Below are 21,384 nucleotides of genomic sequence, written 5' to 3'. Positions count from 1 at the left end.
TGTAAAGTTTCAGGTCAAATTACCATATAAATAACTTATTATAGCATGTTAAAATTGCCACTTTGTAGGTGTGTGCAAAAATGTGGCGTTTTGGGTGTGTCGTTTAACATGCAAATGAGCTGATGAAATTCAAACACTGATCACAATGATGGTGGTTTGTTGCAATTAAAACTCAATTGTGCTTTTCTCTGCACTAAATGTCAGTGCTGTGATTGGATAGTGCAGATTAAGGGGCTGTGTTATTATAATAAGAGCTCCTTATGACATCATAAGGAGAGCCAAATTTCAACGACCTATTTTTTCATGTGCTTGTACAGAATGGTTTACCATTCTGGTTTTCACATTTTCTAGGTTGATAGATGCATTTGGGAACCAATCATAGCACAGTCAGATTTTCATGCCATGGGCCCTTTAAAAACGACATTTTATTGCAAATTCATGAACAATAAAGATTCATAACAAAAAATGTGCTGAATATTAGACATCTGTAACAATGGAGAAAAAAAATACTCATTATCAGTAGCTTGTGGATGAACACAGCAAATCCTGGTGCAATGTAAATAAAGACAGTCAGCAAACTATTTTACTGCATCATGCTTTTATTTTACATTTAACAGTTATTCATTATACAGAACACATTGCATTTGCAATATTGCAACATCATTTTTTTCTTTGGTCTTATTAAACAAGTGTAATGTTTGAAAAATGACCCACTGCATGATATCATGGATGAAGTGAAGATAACAGGTTAAGCAGAACTGTGAATCATCTCAGGATGTTCGTCACACCTTCACAAGCGTCCCGCTCCAGTTCATATCTCACACACAAATTTAACAACTGTAAGTTATGATGTTCAATGACCAACCATCTTTGGTCTGCAGTGTAGGCATTTCTAGAAGTTTGCAAAAAGTCAAGATTTTTACCCTTCAATATTCATATAAAGTCACCACAGTTTACTTCCCAGACCCTGTGTCTGATATCTCAGCGTTGACCTGTGCTGAAACGCTGGCTGGAATGACGTTCAGATGGATGTCATACTGCTGGTCTAGGCCCAGATAGCTGTCACTCATCAGGTACAGTGTGTAGATACACCTGAAGATGAAAACATTCAGACATTACATCATGTTAATACTGTCAATGCCAGTACATGAGCATCAGTGGACACGACTCTTACTTTCCAGTCTTCTCTGGTGTGTAAAAGGCCACAGACACGCTGCTGCGATTGCGTATGTATCCCACACGTTTGATGGCCAGCAGCTCTTTTTTCTCCACTTCCCCGAGAACGACAAACCAGCCTTCGTCTTTAGGTTTTGGAAAGCGTTGTGCCTGAGCCTTGCTGTCCTGCTTTCTCTGAAATTACCAAAAATAAATAAAACAACAATTTGTGTATTTAAGCAAGAAAAGTTTCAGAAAACCGTCGGCTGACTCACTTTTTGCTGGCCCATGTTTAGACGGCGTACAGACACCTGTAGGACGTACTCCTGATCCGCATGTAGCGGCAACCAGCTGGACTCGTCCCTAATGTTGATGACGTTAGCCGGAAGAGCGCGCTCCGTTTGTTCCTGACACCCCTCCCACCAGCCCTTAACACTCAAAGAGACCTCAACAACAGGCAGGTGACTCAGATAAGACCATGCCTGCGAATAAACCAACAGAGACATACAAATAATATACAGTATGATTCATATCTGAAACATTTTGCATTATTGCATAATGCGTCTTAGCTTGTAAATTCAATGAAAAATATGATAAAGCATTAAGAAATAGTTGGTGTGTGTGATAAAGACCACTGATGGTGTTTGCTTGCTGTGGTTTTGTTAGCATTAGAGACAGGAGAGAAGGAAAAAATGGGTGTAGATCACCCTGTCACAGCTATTTATGCAAGGATTACACTTCCTTAGTGAATGAGACGAGGACACGGCGGCGCATGTGCTTATTTAATTATCAGACCGAGAGGAAGGGGGGCGAGCTGGAATACTGATGGGGAACAGGCGCTGGGCTCGACGCTGGGCTCGGACGCTCACATTACCGCTGCAATTAGCACTTAGATTGAAGCTCTAAACCTTCTCATTTGAGAGGTAATTGGGGATCTTGGTGCTACCTGAGGCCACCATCTCTGTCTCTCTCGTTCTCTCTCTGTGGGATCTGCCTAATGTGTGTGAAACTGTAATGTATGTGAATGTTTATGTTGTTAATGGTCGATTCTCATCCATATCTGCATATGCATATGCTACACGTGCATTTCAAAAAACAAAACTCCATTTAATGACGTCAAACAGACGTGCCTGCTGGTGTACTTTGGGTATGTTAATATGACGCACCTGAAAGATCTGATTGGGCTGAAGCACCTCCGTCACCATCGAGACAAAGTTGTCTTCTTTCCCATCGCAGGCGGCCATTAGCTCGGGAAGTGTCTCGATCGGACCTCGATAGCCTCCTCCGCCTCTCGCACCTCTGGAGCTCCACCTCCTATCGCCAACGGTCAGAGAGAGAAAAGACAGTCACATGACTTTACCTTTCAATCACTGTACCCTAAACCTGTCTCCTGCTGTCACAGCATGAAAGATTCGGCCCGGCCTGATCCCTCTCTTAACATTTTTATTGCGTTTCCACCGAATTACACTCGCTACGGGACGCAGGCATGGTGAAATGCATTATGGGATCCAGCGGCAGTGATGATGTTAGCGTGTGTATGTGTGAGCAACAGTATGAGAGCAGATGGGTGAATGTACCTGCTGATGGTATTTGATGCTAGCTGGATTAGCTGCTAAGCTATGATACACATTTACAAACATTAGAAACACTAAAGTCAATGGGGCTCATGATTGGTTTGGTTACAAACATTTCTCAAAATATCTTCATTCATGTTTATCAAATTGATACATGTTCATTACAATACAAGAGTAACTGATGAGAGAGTTTTTGGGTGAACAATCCCTTAAATGCATTTTTGAAAACACATTATTTTAAAGTAGATTTACAGAAAAATCACCGTATGTACAGTGAGGAAAATAAGTATTTGAAAACCCTGCTAGTTCTCCCACCTAGAAATCACGAAGGGGTCTGAAATTGTCATCGTACGTGCATGTCCACTGTAAGACACATAATCTAAAAAAAAACAATCCAGAAATCACAATGTATGATTTTTTTAACTATTTATTTGTATGACACAGCTGCAAATAAGTATTTGAACATCTGAGAAAGTCAATGTTAATATTTGGTACAGTAGCATTTCAATTACAGAGGTCAAACATTTCCTGTAGTTATTCACATGGTATGCAAACACTGCAGGAGGGATTTTGCCCACTCCTCCACACAGATCTTCTCTAGATCAGTCAGGTTTCTGGCCTGTCGCTGAGAAACACAGAGTTTGAGCTCCCTCCAAAGATTCTCTATTGGGTTTATGTCTGGAGACTGGCTAGGCCACGCATGAACCTTGATATGCTTCTTACAGAGCCACTTGTTGGTTATCCTGGCTGCGTGTTTCGGGTCATTGTCATGTTGGAAGACCCAACCTCGACCCATCTTCAATGCTCTAACTGAGGGAAGGAGGTTGTTCCCCAAAATCTTGCAATACATGGCCCCGGTCATCCTCTCCTTAATACAGTGGAGTCGCCCTGTCCCATGTGCAGAAAAACACCCCCAAAGCATGATGCTACCACCCACATGCTTCAGTGTTCTTGGGATGGTACTCATCATTCTTCTTCCTCCAAACACGTTTAGTGACATTATGACCAAAAAGTTATATTTTGGTCTCATCTGACCACATGACTTTCTCCCATGACTCCTCTGGATCATCCAAATGGTCATTGGCAAACTTAAGATGGGCCTGGACATGTGCTGCTTTAAGCAGGGGAACCTTCCGTGCCATGCATGATTTCAAACCATGACGTCTTAGTGTATTACCAACAGTAACCTTGGAAATGGTGGTCCCAGCTCTTTTCAGGTCATTGACCAGCTCCTCCTGTGTAGTTCTGGGCTAATTTCTCACCTTTCTTAGGATCATTGAGACCCCACAAGGTGAGATCTTGCATTGAGCCCCAGTCCGAGGGAGATTGACAGTCATGTTTAGCTACTTTGCTAATGATTGCTCCAACAGTGGACCTTTTTTCACCAAGCTGCTTGCCAATTTCCCTGTAGTCCTTTTCAGCCTTGTGGAGATGTACAATTTTGTATCTAGTGTCTTTGGACAGCTCTTTGGTCTTGTCCATGTTAGTACTTGGATTCTTACTGATTGTATGGGGTGGAAAGGTGTCTTTTTGCAGCTAATAAACTCAAACAGGTGCATCTAATTTAGGATAATAAATAGAGTGGAGGTGGACATTTTAAATTCAGACTACTAGGTCTTTGAAGGTCATAATTCTACCTGATAGACAGGTGTTCAAATACATATTTGCAGCTGTATCATACAAATAAATAGTTTAAAAATCATACATTGTGATTTCTGGATTTTTTTTAGATTATGACACTTACAGTGGACACGCACCTACGATGACAATTTCAGACCCCTCCATGATTTCTAAGTGGGAGAACTCAATGTATTTTCCTCAATGTATTTCTAAAAGTCTGTTACAGCAAAGCACAATGCAACAAGAAGTACTGCTGTTATTCTTTACATATGCTGTTGATTATATGCATGGGAAAGGGAAACATCTCAGAAAATCAATGGAAAAAGCAAAAAGAGAGGAATGTGAAGAGACACTGTGAACATTCGCTGAATTTTATTGCACAATTACTCAAAGAAAATGAATGCACCTCAGTTAAAGAAAAAGCCAATGTTATTTTTTCTTTAACCTTATTTGAGTTTAATGGTTTGTTTTTTGGTTGAATATCTTATTGTTTGTGTTGTGCTTGACTGATGTGCCAACATTTATTAACTCAAAAGAGATGTTTGAATAACTTTTATCATGACAGTACTGTATGTGCTTTTAGGAAGAAGATCCCTCAATGTATGATTAATATTCAGAGTTAAACACACACGTATAGAGAAACTGTGTATATCATACTGTAGGTCATCCAAATGCTTACAACTTAAACAAGTTTTTTAACCAACATTTTTTAAAACTTTTTTATTTGAAAGCAACATTTGTTAGTAGTTTATTTCAGTTAAGTGCAAATATTCACACAATATCTTTTTTAATAAGTTAATATATAACAGCAACATACTGTATAATAATAATAATAATTATCGAAACAATCTATAGATTACACTGTAATAGACGGTTGTCAGCTTCTGTTAATGTATATTATTTTGTCTCTTTATCTAAAGTTTTTTTTACACATGCTAAAAGTATATTATTAGGGTGATAAGGTGTGAATTGAGACTCAGCTTTATTAATGTATGTACAGATGTATAGATGCAGGTATGTTGTTTTCAAGCTTTTGGTACCTGAACACATAGAGATGCTGTTTTTCAATGTGAGGAATAGCGAGTAGAGAAGAATCCTGTAGCCATCTGGCCTGAACAATCATCTGTATGAGATTACAGATGTTCAGCGTAGACACCAGCCAGCCATCATTAGCAACTACATCCAACATAGCCTGCAGAAATAACAACACCAGTGCATTTACAACACTTATTCAACATCATTTTCTGCTTCAGGCCACAGGTTAACATGGCTTTATTCATTGATTTAAAGCAACTGCATCATTATGTAACATTATCTAACATCAATATAACATCACTTATAAATGAGTAGTACAGCTGTATCTTTGTCTTCTGTCATCTCTCTCTATTCTTCACATAAACTTGCTCAGCTTCATTAATCAGAAACTCATTTCCTCTGTAAGTATGAGTAAAAAACACATCAAGACCACCGGAAAGCCCAGCGACTGCATCAAAATGCTAATGCAGTACAAATTAAAGAGACAGATAGGCACAGACAGACAGACAGACAGACAGACAGACAGACAGACAGACAGACAGCTACACACAGACAGAAAGATAGACACAGACAGACAAAGACAGAAACAGACAGAGACAGACACTGAGAGACAGACAGACAGACAGATAGATAGACACAGAGAGACAGACAGACACACACAGACAGACAGACACATCGACAGAGACAGACAGATAGACAAAGACAGACACACACAGACAGACAGATAGATAAACGCAGACAGACAGACAGACTGACAGAAACATAGACACAGACAGACAGACAGATAGGCAAAAACAGACACAGAGAGACAGACAGACAGATTGACAGAAACATAGACACAGACAGACAGACAGATAGGCAAAAACAGACACAGAGAGACAGACACAGACAGACACAGACAGACAGATAACATGGACAGACAGATAGGTGGACAGATAGACAGATAGACACAGACAGACAGACACAGACATACAGAAAGATAGACAAAGACAAACACAGACAAACAACATGGACAGATAGATAGTTGGACAGATAGACACAGACAGACAGATAGACAAAGACAGACACACACAGACAGACAGATAGATAGATGCAGACAGACAGACTGACAGAAACATAGACACAGACAGACAGACAGACAGACAAAACAGACACAGATAGACAAAGACAGACACACACAGACAGACAGATAGATAGATGCAGACAGACAGACTGACAGAAACATAGACACAGACAGACAGACAGACAGACAGACAAAACAGACACAGAGAGACAGACAGACAGACACAGAGAGACAGACAGACACAGACAGACAGCATGGACAGATAGATAGATGCAGACACACAGACTGACAGAAACATAGACACAGACAGACAGACAGACAGACAGACAAAACAGACACAGACGGACAGACAGACAGACAGACAGACAGACAGACAGACACAGACAGACAGACACAGAGAGACAGATAGACACAGACAGACAGACACAGACATACAGAAAGATAGACAAAGACAAACACAGACAAACAACATGGACAGATAGATAGTTGGACAGATAGACACAGACAGACAGATAGACAAAGACAGACACACACAGACAGACAGATAGATAGATGCAGACAGACAGACTGACAGAAACATAGACACAGACAGACAGACAGACAGACAAAACAGACACAGATAGACAAAGACAGACACACACAGACAGACAGATAGATAGATGCAGACAGACAGACTGACAGAAACATAGACACAGACAGACAGACAGACAGACAGACAAAACAGACACAGAGAGACAGACAGACAGACACAGAGAGACAGACAGACACAGACAGACAGCATGGACAGATAGATAGATGCAGACACACAGACTGACAGAAACATAGACACAGACAGACAGACAGACAGACAGACAAAACAGACACAGACGGACAGACAGACAGACAGACAGACAGACAGACAGACACAGACAGACAGACACAGAGAGACAGACAGACACACAGACAGCATGGACAGATAGATAGATGCGGACAGACAGACTGACAGAAACATAGACACAGACAGACAGACAGACAGACAGACAGACAGACAAAACAGACACAGACAGACAGACAGACACACAGAGAGAGAGAGAGACAGACAGATAGACACAGACAGACATATCAACACAGAAAGATACATTGACACAGACAGACAGATAGACAAAGACAGACACAGAAAGACAGACAGATAGATAGACGAACTGATTTAACAGAGTCAACTAGTCTTGAATCAAAATCATTACAGTTTAAGTTTATACAAACACTACACTTTAAAAATGATCTAACCTGTCCGAAGATTGCAGATTTATAATGTGAAACATTTCTACCATCAAAGGAATAACAAAGTGTAATATTCGAGTTTGTGGAAAAAGATGAATGTGAATAAATGTCAAATATGTCTCATGCATTAACTCACACCACAATTCCCTGTAATTCTTGAAAAGTTCATATTTAAACAACTGAAAAGAAATCAATAATAAAGAGCTGAGCATCATTTTATGATATTACTCCAGTGTGAGCTCTATAAACGTATGTGACCCACAGTGAGACTGACACAGCGGGAATCTAAAGAAAGTAACCACATGAAGAAGCATAGCCAATCACTTACAGACACGACTACAGACAATAACCAACACCAGCACAGCTCTATACAATACCTTACACATCTACACACACACACACGCACGCACACACACACACACAGTCAGAACTGGACTGACAGCGTGAACAATCTGTCCCATACATTTCCAGCCCCAAAAAAAATCACGAGTGCTGTCTCAGGCATAGCCAACTACAAACAGATTTAAAATCACCAGCACTAAACAATCAACATCAGTTTAGTTGGCTAGTTCATAATGTTATTATATGGTAAATGTTTCTATGCTTGATCCAAACTAAATCACATCTATGAATTCACAAATTCACACTTCATATATATACTCCCCCTCTTGATATTTGTAATATCACTGACTGAATGATTGATCCTATCCTTAGATTATGAAACGTTAGTGTTGATTTCACAGACAGGATCACATATGGTATGACTTAATTCGAAATGACTGTTAACCTTGTCAATTCTTTTAATAATACAGCAGCAAAATATCGACAAACAAACACAAACAGGCACCTGGCAAATTCGGAGGGCATTGTCCAGTACGGTTTTGGTGTCCGTTCCGTAGTCACTACACGGTAGTTGTGCTCGGCTGAAGTGTGCCTGTAAGAGCAGGTGTGTCTTGGTGTGGGCGCTGTCGTACGAGTGAGGGTTAACCTGCAGGGGGAGCCGCTGAGCCAGATCACTGTTTAATTGATCTTCATTGTGACGTACAGGGAGCTCAGCATATTCCTCTGCATCCTGTAAACATAGAGAAAGAAAAACTGCTTAACATCTGCCAACAGACATTCACCTTTATTTATGTGACAAGACAAAGACTTCTTGCGTTTAATATATGTTGGTCAAAACTAAGGCTGTGATGGTGGCAGTATTATACCACCACGATGGATAAAAACACGTGACGTGACATGCACTCTATTAGAAAGTGTGCATTTGATAGATTTTATAGGTTGTTTTAAAAAGGACACTCCACTTTTTTATAAATAGGCTGCAGCAGGTGCAATGATATTACGCAGTGCACGAAAATAGTCCCCTGCTATTGAAAGTTACCAAAGGGCAATATTTTCGGGCACTGCGTAATTTCATTGCTTCTGCTGCAGCCATGTTACGACAGCAAAGTCCTTGATTATTACTCCAGAATGAGATTATAGTTCCTAACATATCGGCCAAGAAAAATCTCAACTTCTAATTTTCCGTCTGTCTTAGCACACGATGTAACTACAGAAGGGTCAAGTTTTAAGTAGGAAAAATATAGAAACTCTTTGGGCATTTTTGAGCAAGATGCTTATGGTCTAATCAGATTCAATGGATTATGCTAAGCTAAGCTAAAAGTGGTACCGCCAGACCCAGACGTTTACCAAAACGGTAAAATGTTTCACTGGAAGATGAGCCTACTTAAAAAAGAAGAGTGTCCCTTTAAGTTTGCTCATTTTCCGCGATTATCTCGAGAAATCAAGCATCACAACTTGTTTTTATATTATGCTGCTAAATGATCTCAGCTTCAGTGTGGATAGTGAGGAGGTCCCTGATCTTTGCTTCATTCCAGTTTCACAACAGCATTGGTTTTTGACTTTTGTTCAGACAGGACGCATTACGTAAATGTTACGGTGATGTTATTAGGTCGATCCCCTTCATGAAAGTGATCCCAGAAACAGTAATGTAACATTTTTGTGTTCACACAGAAGGCACGCTGGCAATTTTATGGGACTTTTCTGAAATCAATGTGCTGTGTGAATGGGGTTCATGAAACATGTATCACTCATCACTGTAACCTCATTACCTTCTATAACTCTGGCATCAATTGAATATGCATATTAAAAGATAAAATGAGATGTTTTATTAGGCCATTTTACATTTAGTTGTTTACATTAGAGCATTTTTGTCATTTTAAAATAAAAATGATCCTCATCTATACTGGTATTTCAGAAACAATCTCTGTCCATACTATACACCACCAAAAACACATGAAACATGACCATTCACACTGCAAACAATGTCTTTCTTACTTAGTTTTTTTGTCTTTTCAGTACAAATATCTAAAAATGGGGTAAGAAGTTATTTTCTTAAACACTTAATTCAAGAAAAAATATTTTAACCCATTAGCATATAGCACAAATTCACTTAAATTTGACACTGGGCATGCACATACAAATGGGAAAAAACTGTGTTATTATAACTGTTTTAATTTTTGCAGCTGTTAATTGATAACTGAGCCCCTGACGTAAGTTCATACTGCATGTTTTGCAATTTTCTCAAGGCCGGGAAGCATTGCAGTGGTTTGTATTTGTTACGCATCTTATTCCACACGTTTTCCTTTTAATGATCTTATTTATTTATATTTACAAAACTTATCAACAAAACATGGATTAAAATGAAGAAACAAATGATATGTAACAAAATATGTTTTAAAGAAGCTAACAAAGCTTTTAAAGTGGCTCATGTCTGAACCAATCCATTTCTCCCATCATATAAGCCCTATATACGACGTTTAAAATTACTGTCTGTCTTTAGTAATAAGCAAGTTCAATTGAAACAAAACACGAACAACATTACAGCGATATTTAAACACAACAATACTCAAACATTAATATAAAACCGATATTATCTCAAATGGCGACAACATCTCAAAACTGAGCATTGATAACACTGATAAGCACTGATATATCTCAACAGGAGGAAAATGTATTAAAAACAAGTGTTTATAATCTGTGACAATAGTTGGTTGCAATATGTTTACTATTTTGGGCAAAACCTCAGTTACAAAACTCCATTAGCTGAATAAAATCCCATTCACTTTGAATAAGATGCGCTGCCTCATTAAAGCCAGCTGTCACGGTCGTTATATTTTCTAATTAGTGGCAAAAATGTTTAGTACTTATGCACTCGGTTTGGGTGTTTGTGTCTTGAATAAACACATAATGTCCTTAAAAACAGCGTCAGCTAAAACTCTCTGCAAAACCTGCATGTTATAGTTTACAAGGTCATTGTGGCTGGTCATTGTCGTCTTTCAGTACACTCTCAGAAATAAAAGTAGGTAAATTGTCACTGGGACAGTACCCTTTCAAAAAGGTACAAAAAGTGCATATTAGTCCTTTAAAGATAGATATTTGTACCTAAATGGTACATATTGGGACCTTTTTTGAAGGGTGCTGCTCCAGTGACAGCTTTTGTATACCTTTATTTTTGACAGTGTAGCATAATGTTTACATCATAAGGACTTGACGAAACAGGAAAGGGTATGCAATGATCCAGAAGACCCAATAAGGATGCAAATGTGGGCACTTGTGTGGAAAAGATGTTCATAAGAGAGGTCTGAATGTAATATTAAAAACACATATAATGACAACTACAGAATGAATAGTTAACTAACAAATAAAATGCTTTTAATAAGACTAAGCTAACTAGTACACTGTAAAAAAAAATCTTTTTGCACACAAATGTTTTAGTTTAATCAACTTTGATATACAAGTCATTCTAAATTTACTGACTAGTGAGGAGTCGCTGTAACTTATAAAAAAGTTAAAAACTTACAAATGTATGTGCAAAAAGATTTCTTTTACAGCGTAGTTGTTTTTACTTGCCATCTGTACCAGAACTGATTGTATCTCTGAATCATTTTCCTTATTATTATTATTAGTAGTAGTACTTTATTTAAAAAAAATTCTGCATTCCAGTTAATAAAATGAGACATGCTTGTATCTGAATACAATTGTTTTATGATTTGTGTGATCTTATTTTCTAACAATCAACATTAAGTTCAATTTGTAAATAAAACTGAAAAAATACATCTGAATCAAATTCTGACTAAAGTATAAAATAAAGTCAAACTTTAGTTGGATAATTTTCTTAGTTACAGAGATGAGTATGAATCTTTACTGATTATTTACTGATCATCCTCTCATTAATCCTGCTGAATACAGATATTGGATGCATTTATCTGCTTCTCATGAATCTGTTACATTTCTGTGAAATAAAAATCTCTCACTGTCAAAAACAAGGGGATTTATGCCTTTTAATCACTAGCCGTGCTAATAAAGCTGTGAGGAGCAGACTTGACTTGATGTCTCTTTATGAACCACACTATGTTAATTAGAGGACAATAAGGGGGAATAAGGGGACTGCTGAAGAGGGGGGAGGCATGGGGACGGGTCATTTGTTACTATTGAAAGACTAGTTAGGTTAACACTGGGAGGTCCTGCCCATCTCATATCGTGCTTTTGTTAAGCAATCAGTGTTTGAGTTAGACATGAGATGTGTGTGTGTGTGTGTGTGTGTGCGTGTGCACGTGAAGAGTGTAAATCAAGAGAGGATCAGTCATATATCCCTACTGCTCTGGACATCATTATCACATTATACATGCACACAGACATCTAAACACATATGAAATGAAATGTAATATCTAAAACCATCCATAGTTTGACTTATTTAGCAGGTGAATAATTTTTTGTGTTATCTTTAAGATAAGTACTGCAAATCTGAATGGCTCTGGATCTTTCTCATCATTCTGTCAGAGCGGTTGGGTGATTCTCACGAAAACTTGGTTTTAAAAATGTCAAGAATGAAAATGTAAAAATTGCTTAAATTTACTTTTTTTCCCACCAGACATTGAAAAACAAAGTCTGGAGTAAATGGGAACATTAATTTAAAAACTTTTACTTATCATTTAATACTTTTTGTAACATAATTTAAAAAATTAGTCCAAAAAAATCTCATTACCGCAACAGTCAGAAAACATCAACACTGACATATTTTCAAAATGACATGACAAACCTGAAAGAACATCATTTGGAGATTCTGCACATGCATTTAAAATCAAAGTATTATGCTTCTATTAATTAAATTAACATTTAATAAGCATCTGTTGCGGTAATGATAATCAAAATGTCGTGTAAGCATTCTGACAAGAAAATATTTCAAATTAACTGTAAAAAAAATGATCTTAGCTGGTAGCCATCTTGAAGTAACTGGTCCATGTGCTTGGTCACTCAAAATCAAACTTTATTAAAATTCTGTATGTGTGCTTAAACTGTTCTCAAAAACTGTAAAGTGTTGCGGAGGATGAGAACATCAGGCATGGACACATCATTTTCCTAATTTTTCTTCATTATTATTATACATGAATATTCAGTAAATATTTTTTCTGTCATCTAAAGTAGTCTAGCAAAACATCCATTTATTTTTTTTCTTAATATTTTTGTGTTAATTTGATTAAATTACAACATAACGCATGTTCAAACACAGCCGGACACATTGCGGTAATGAGAATTTCAGCAGAAAATGAGATAAAATTTCCAATTATAAATTCTTATGTTGAAATCACACATTGTGCAAGGTAGAACACAGTATTGTGTTAATTCTGATGCTTTTTAATGTTACTATATTACACATTTTAAAGCTAAAATCATTTGTGCCGTGGTGTTTCAATGGTTTCGTGAGAATCACCCATATATTTACAAATGATGTCATGATGTAGATGGACTTGATATAAAAATAAAAAATAAATGTATTTTTTCATATATTAAATATTAGCATATATCATTCTAACTTTATGCATAATAGTTTAGCTAACATATCTAATGGTATCATATAATCTCTTTCTATAAATGTGTACATTACAGTAATAGGACATCATTTTTGTTATTGTGCAAACCCAATATCCAGTATTTGAATCTCAGTTGATCCATCAGGACTGCATTTATAAAAACCCACTTAAGAAGATGTTTGAACAAAATCCTGTTATGGGTTTCCATGTGTGTAGCAGGTCCTGTAGTGTGAGACAGATGTCATGCGGAGGGGATATCAGTGAAGTGTGAAAAGCCTTTATGTCTCAATTATGGCCGCGATCAGTGAGAGCGGGGCGGCCCTCTAATGAGCCGAAAATAAAGAGCTGATAATTTTCACACCGGCCCTTAGGGGTTCAATTATACATTTGTGTGTGCGTGTGAGCGTGTGTACGGGACACAGGGAATAATCATTAACTGTATCAGGATGTCAGGCGGTGATGCATTGATGTGTAAAGCCGACAGCAGAAGATGTGAGGAAACTGTGAATGTTTGCTCACCGACAGGATGCTCAGCAGCTCGTGGATAGGCAGATCTGACTTCAGTCTCTCTTTAAACAGGCCAATGGTCTGATGTTTCAGGTAATAGTAAGATGCGATGCGACCATATGTCAGAGGCTCGATGGTGCGTTCGTCCTAAACGAAACAAGACGATCATCTCTCAGAGGTCAACACACATACTGTATATGAGATATCAACCACATTCTGGCATTTGAACGACACTAAATAAGCATGAATAAACTGCAAAAATCATTGTACCTCGTGTATTTGTATGCAGTAAGAACACTCCAAGTCTCTCAGACTTCTTTCCACAAGGTTTGAAAGATATTTGTTGATAGTTTCATGACTGACATCATCCAAATTATAGTAGCTAAAAACAAGCAGAGAAATGTGGGATACAAGTGAGAAAACAATCACACTAAATAATTAAATCAACAAGATCCACTATCAGCATTTTGACAATAAACACCATCAAATCTGGTGGTGTACTGTTAGCACGAGTTTATGCAGCTATTAACTAACAATGAACAGTGTTTTAATAGCATATATTAATTTTTATTAATTGTTCATTGTTTGTTGACTCAATGTGTTTAACTAATGTATTAACTATCAAAATATGTTGAGATTAACATTAACTAAGATTAATAAATGCTGAAGAAGTGTTGGTCATGTAAGTTCTGTCAGTCTGGATGAAAAAGATGAGATGTGGCTCCTTAATAGCTCTTTATATTAATCTATTAAAAACAACCTGAAGAAAACAACACAAGACAACAGTTCTTACCACACATGCAAAGACAACAAACACAGGACTATACTGTACATACATACATACTTACATATTTACTTAAAGGGATAGTTCACCAAAAAATGAAAATTCTGTCATCATTTACTCGCTCTCATGTTGTTACAAACCTGTATACATTTATTTGTTTTAATGAACATGGAGGAATATATTTTGTGACCAATCTGTTCAGCTTCTAAAAATATTGGGTTGTTTTTAACCCAGGGCTGGGTAACTATTGGACAGAACATATTTCTGGGTTAAAATGACCCAAATAATGGGTTGTTTTAACCCAATTGCTGGGTTGTTTCAACATGGTTGATTAACGATAACCCAGCAGTTGAGTAAAAAAAAACATTATTTGGGTCATTTTAACCCAGAAATGTGTTCTGTCCAATAGTTACCCAGCCCTGGGTTAAAAACAACCCAATATTTTTTAGAGAGAGGGCTCATAAACGCTTTGGTTACAAATAGGGCTGTTTTCGATTTTCATAGATTTTGTCATAGTCGACTGATAGTCGAACCTTTTTTTTTTAGATAGCAGCTAGGGCTGTCCTGGTGAAGGAATTTGAATACAGAACAAAGCAGTGTTGTAAAGAAATTAAAATTAAGACAGTATTTATGCACCTGTACAGAAGGCAATAGCATTTATTTATGGCATTTTCAATAGTATATTAGTAGATAAATTAATGTGTATATATAAAGTTTGAAAACGAATAAATCATTATTTTGGCTAAATTATGCTGGATAGATCATTTTTAGTCAGAAAGATTTGTCATTATTTCAGAAGAAGTTAAAATGAACTTAGATTGCAAAACAACTTACATTATATCCGAGTGTTACTTGGTCATAAATATGTAGAAATATAGCCTATGCGAGTAACAAAAATGTTTAGCTCACGCGGACTGAACGAAAAGACGTTAATTAAGCGGACTCTCTGTAACATAGAGGACGTGCTGAAATAGTCGAGTCGCAGGTGATTTTCAATGTTTATAATGTTTCACGCAGATACTGTTGATGAAAAACTTTCATATTTAAATATCCAGGTAAGAGTCAAGTGTTCAGTCAGTTAATAATAAAGCCACCGGTGTTTTGGGCTGCAGCTCCCTTATTCACGTCGGACGCTGCATACAAAAAAAAAACTATAAAGGTTTTTATTTTAAGTGGTTTTAATGCTGGTAAGCAATCGGTTATATTATGGCGCTTTGTATTTGTGTTGATCAGTTAAATTAATGTAATTTAATTTACGCTACAGTTATTCTGTCATCTTAGTTTCACTTTTGCATAGTATTACATTTTGAATAGAAATGTACGAAAAACAAGTTACTCTCTTAACTCTTGACTATCTATTTTACCTTTATTATTCATATGATGTGAAAAACAAGAAGGGCATAGCTATATATGAATTTAACGTGAAAAGCGCGGTTGTTGCAGTCATCCATGCGGTTAAGCTTCTCAGTGATGCTGCTCATTGGTTACATAACACTTTTCTACTATTCGACTATGAGGTTCATGGTCGAATCAGACCTTTCCGAATCGAATCGTCGAATCCTCGACCATAAGAAGTCATCCCTAGTTACAAACTTTCTGCAAAATATCTTTATACATGTTTATACATTAATCTTTCTTTATATCTTCCTTTATACATTAAATGAGAGTGATACAAGGAGTGAGTAAATGATGTGATTCGCATGAACTATCCCTTTAATACGATACTAAGAATTGATAATAATACTCTTTAATTAATAAGTAAGGGATAATGTACTTTAATAACTGCATGTTGTTATGGCAGAAATAAGCCCCGACAGTGTGATCAGTCTTGAATTACACTGAAGTGGTTTATTTTGCGATAACAACCTGCTCCTGTACATCATCCCGCTTGCACAACTATTTACCTCAAAGTAAGGAACATTAAATATTGATTTGAAATATTTTATTTGCTCATTTTTAATGAATGCAGACCTTCCGCGCGGAAAACCCATTTACTTTCAGTTTTAAGATAAGACATTCAAATGTCATATATGTTATTAAAATACATATTTATATTTAATGTTTGTGTAATATTAAACTATACCTGTCAAAATTATTTGAAGCCATGTGTTATTAGTTATTTGGGAATAACAAACCTTGGAATGTCACGAGTGGCCAATCAGAATCAAGTATTTTAAAGAGCCGTGTAATAAAATATAATCACATTAGATGAAATACAAATAAATGTTTAAATCAATTATTCATCTTTTATCTATGTATAATTTTTGACATTTCAAGTTAAATAAAGTATATTAACATTTGTTTCATAATGAAGTATTAAAATGCGCTAATTAGCAAACATTGAACATAAATAAACAATATAATTAACAAGAACCTTTATTAAAGGGCTCATACTTGGTTAAAAATGCAAAAATAATAGAGGTTTACTCTTACTTCAGTTATTAATAATAGTTTTTTGTTCTTGACTTTGATGAACACTATTTATAATTAATAAACAAAGATGCATTAAAATATGAACTCAAGACAGAAACTCAAACTCTTTTTTGTAATAGAAGTTTTTGAGCACTATTGACTTTCATAGTATTCTTTTTCCTACTATGGAAGTCAGTGGTGCTTCTGCCTTGATTACAAATATCTTCTTTTGTGTTAAGCAGAACAAATAAATTATTTATTCAGGTCTGTAAAAACTTGACAGTGAGTCAATTATGACAGAAATCACATTTTTGGATGAATTATCCCTTTAATATGCAAATTCATAAAACCCAAAATATATTAAACATATTGTGTCTCGCAAAAGCCAAAATATTTTGATCTAAAATCTTTTGTGTTCAGTAGAAGAAAGTATGTTTTTCTTATTTATTAAGCTTTCAATTATTGTCATTTGGCAAATTCTGCAAGGTGTAGAAGCTAAACTATATTTATGTGCTTTAAAAAAATAGTTTATCCAAATATAAAAATTCACTTGTAATGTCCAAGGCTTTAATTATTCAGTCTAATGTTTTAAAGCTGAAGTTTGATAAGTTTGCCCCGCACACCTTTTTCAGGAAACCCACCGCTGTCCTGAAAAATCATTTCCAGGTTTAGTGAGATTTTTAGGAGAGCAGAAATCACTTCCATGTTCAGCAGAGCTTTAAGAGCAACCACATGAGATCAATACACAACATTCACTTCATCTCTCTCTCTCTCTCTCTCTCTCTCTGTGTGTTTAAGGGAGAAATAGAGGTTATTTAAGTAATTTGAAAAAAAATACCCAACATAATTCTGCTCCTTTAAAAACACTACACATCTAAAGCGTTGAGAGCTTTATGTGGGTCTCTATGTGGGTTAATAATTTACAACAACACACACATGTTGTGTCCGGGTTAGTTTTAGCTGGTACACACAGTTAACAGTTGGATGTCATGAAGATAACTGGTATGTATGTAAGAACAGATCTGGTTTATGCCAACATGGACATAGAGTTTTGTTAATTTTTTTTATACTATCACAATACTGCAGACTTTAAAGCAGGTCCAAGATAACAAAATGACAGTTCCATGAGCATTGACTTTTTTCTTTATTTTTTCCCTTCTCTTTGTTGTTTTTGTACGTTTATATGTAACTGTCCTCTTATGTAAAAGGTCTTATAATAACCGCGTTACATTGTGACAAAATCTTGAATAAACTTGTGCTGTGACATCAGACTGAATCAGTTTCAGCAGCTGCTGTATAATGTTGAAAATCTTTATAAGGATATAAAGATCATTAGACTCTTCGCATCAGTTCTTCTCCTGTGTGTGTTTCAATTATGCTATATTTTGTTGTCTTAAACTATGCAGGCAGCTATAGAGCTGATATGAGCCCTACATCATTTCCATGGTTGTTATCTGTCAGTCCTGCAGTCATGACTGTTGTGTGTCTGAATGTTGTAAACACCTCTACGGTGGATAAAATCACAGCCATCACCATTAGCATTATTTATCTCCTGCGGGCTCGATCCCATCATGAGACCTCTGGGGTTTCAGTCTGTGCTCGACGCCTGGTGACAAACTGACTGTGACGCACAGCAAAGGTTTAAAAGAACACCGGACAGAGACAGATGATGAGATGGACAAACAGCTTTCTGTTTTCAACAGGACAAATAACATGCAAATCATCAGGGAAACTGACCAATCACAGCCAAGCAGTCACATTACCCTAAAAGCACAATGTAAACAAGTCGTCGTGTTTAATATCTTCATGAGAATCTTATAATGTTTATGTGACTATAGTCAAGAAGATTGAGCACTGATTGGGGTTCAATGCATGGGTAATATGTGAAAGAAAAAAAGTGAAAGTGACGTAATGACCAATGTATGGTAAGGTAATCCATAGTTGGAATGTGACCTCTGCATTTAACCCATCCGGTGAGTGATAAAAACACACACGGAGCAGTGGGCAGCTGTCACTGCAGCCCGGGGAGCAATAGGGGATAGGTGCCTTGCTCAAGGGCACATCTCAGTCACAACCTGCTGGCCGTGCATAAACCGGCAACTTTTGGGTTACAAGCCTGACTCTCTAACAATTAGGCCACGAATGTCCCAAAAATACGTCCACTTTGGCGACAGAGGTCCTGCTAGGAGCTCAACAACCTGTGTGCATACACAGCAGCTGAAACCATTTCCAAGTAAGGTGTTTGTAAACCCCATTGTGAGATCATCCTATCATCAGACTGTGAGATCGCAGATACATGATTGTATCAGGGGGCGGGGCAATAGCTTTTCAATCATTTATTTGTACATTTTTACTTATTTATGACAAGTCACTTGATTGGTGGACAAAAAAGAAGCAAGGGCAACACTGTCATGAGCGCAACCTTCTTAAAACTGATGCTATTAATTTGAGCGCATCATTAAAGGAAAACACCACCGTTTTTCAATATTTTACTCTATATATATTTTAAGTTCTTCACTCAACTTAGACGAATTAATACATACTTATATTTATTCAATGCATGCACTTAATCTTTGTGCAGTGCGTCGCGAATGTATTAGCATTTAGCATAGCCCCATTCATTCCTTAGGATCCAAACAGGGATGAATTTAGAAGCCACCAAACACTTCAATGTTTTCCCTATTTAAAGACTGTTACACGAGTAGTTACACGAGTATGTATGGTGGCATTCAAGACATTCACGTGGAAATTCGCGTGCTGGGAGGGGATTCTGCGACTCCGCTCGCTTCATGTAATCACATCACTACTGGAGCAAGCTCCTGATTGGTTAACGCAGCGCGATTTTTGCCAAAGTTTAGATTTTTCAACTTGCACATTTCCCATGGCAACACTCAATTCACATCATTCGTGCGTCAATTCGTGTCATTCGTGCAAACTAGGCGCGCGAATGAGGCAGATTCGCGTCTACCGTGCTGCGCTAAACACCTCATTCGCGCCGCAAGACCTCCAGATGCGTGTAAACGTGTCTTTACATTGAAATCACTCGCGAGTATTATGCTACGTACACACCAAACGCAGGGCATCGTGTTACTCGCTCTAGATTACTTGCGGGATTTAACTTCGTGTCATGCGAATTTTTCGCAAAGATGCGTTTGAGGCGAATAGCGCGTGTTTTCATGGCAAACGTGCCGCCCATACCGCGTCATTCACATCGCCCACGTGAGGACGTGTCTGATTGCGTCTTTGCATTGACTTTGTATATAATCTACTCACGCGCAAATCGTTGAACTCGCGTCTGTTGTGAACCCACAGTTAGGATGCTGTCTGCTTACTTTCTACTAAGACTTTATTGTTAATGCTCCCCATCAGACATTCAACTGACTATAAGTATCTTTGCCATTACATCTCAACTTATTACACTTACCCTAACACTCTACTTATACTTTAATGACAGGTAGTTAATGTGTAGTTGCAAATGAATAAGAGTTAGTTGACATTTTGTTGCAAAGTTATTTATTGTTAGTTGAATGTCCAAAGTGTACTGTCAAAATAAAAAGGAATTATTATAATTGAAACAAAGTCATGACATTTAATAAATGCTGTATACCTCTATACTAGATACATATCTTTATACGCTTGAGTAACTCCTCACGAATGAGATAATCAACATATAAAAGTGTTCAAAGTAGTACAAAACTAAAGCAGGACGTGTCAGTTGAAGAAAAACTCACTAAAATGTATTTGTTTAACAAGTGGACTTCAGGGAAAAAGAATAAAATGTAACAAAAGCGCAGATTATGACTCCTATAAAAGCTTTTATTACCACAGAGCTTAAAAGTGAAGTGAAGCACTTGAGGAATTAGTGTGTGTGTGTGTGTGCTATAAGGGTCTGTTGGCAGTAAAGCGGAGGGCACGTACAGGTCTGTATGTTTAATGTGGCCTGACAAGCGTGCAAATGTCAGTGGAATGTTCTGGAATCATCTCCTTCTATTCATGGCAGATGTCTGCGCTGCCCCGTACGACCCCGCGACGCCGCTGTGTGTGTGATCTCTCAGACCTTGTTTTGCGATGGAGGTGTAAACTGTCGGCCTGGACCGCGGC

General features: G+C 37.2%; 1 protein-coding gene across 2 annotated transcripts in view; it reads right to left on the bottom strand.

Moving 5' to 3' along the window:
* Positions 1–579: 579 nt before the first annotated feature.
* ascc3 (activating signal cointegrator 1 complex subunit 3) overlaps positions 580–21,384 on the bottom strand; it is a 266,202-nt gene continuing 245,397 nt past the window's right edge. Inside the window, exons 35-43 of one of the 2 annotated variants that reach the window (XM_055209423.2) lie at positions 14,358–14,469; positions 14,100–14,234; positions 8,555–8,779; positions 5,390–5,541; positions 2,322–2,469; positions 1,431–1,637; positions 1,175–1,350; positions 924–1,092; positions 580–817 (exon numbers count right to left, since the gene is read on the bottom strand). In XM_055209423.2, the coding sequence (XP_055065398.2) occupies positions 954–1,092; positions 1,175–1,350; positions 1,431–1,637; positions 2,322–2,469; positions 5,390–5,541; positions 8,555–8,779; positions 14,100–14,234; positions 14,358–14,469 (1,294 nt within the window). In that variant the 3' untranslated portion in view covers positions 580–817; positions 924–953. Of the gene's footprint in view, positions 1,093–1,174; positions 1,351–1,430; positions 1,638–2,321; positions 2,470–5,389; positions 5,542–8,554; positions 8,780–14,099; positions 14,235–14,357; positions 14,470–21,384 lie in introns of both variants that reach the window. The other variant, XM_055209422.2, reaches the window with a different exon arrangement.

The sequence above is a fragment of the Misgurnus anguillicaudatus genome, chromosome 10, assembly GCF_027580225.2.
Source record: "Misgurnus anguillicaudatus chromosome 10, ASM2758022v2, whole genome shotgun sequence".
In the NCBI taxonomy this organism is placed as follows: domain Eukaryota; kingdom Metazoa; phylum Chordata; class Actinopteri; order Cypriniformes; family Cobitidae; genus Misgurnus; species Misgurnus anguillicaudatus.
Note: the sequence above shows the minus strand (reverse complement) of the source record. Positions and strands in the feature narration are given on the sequence as shown.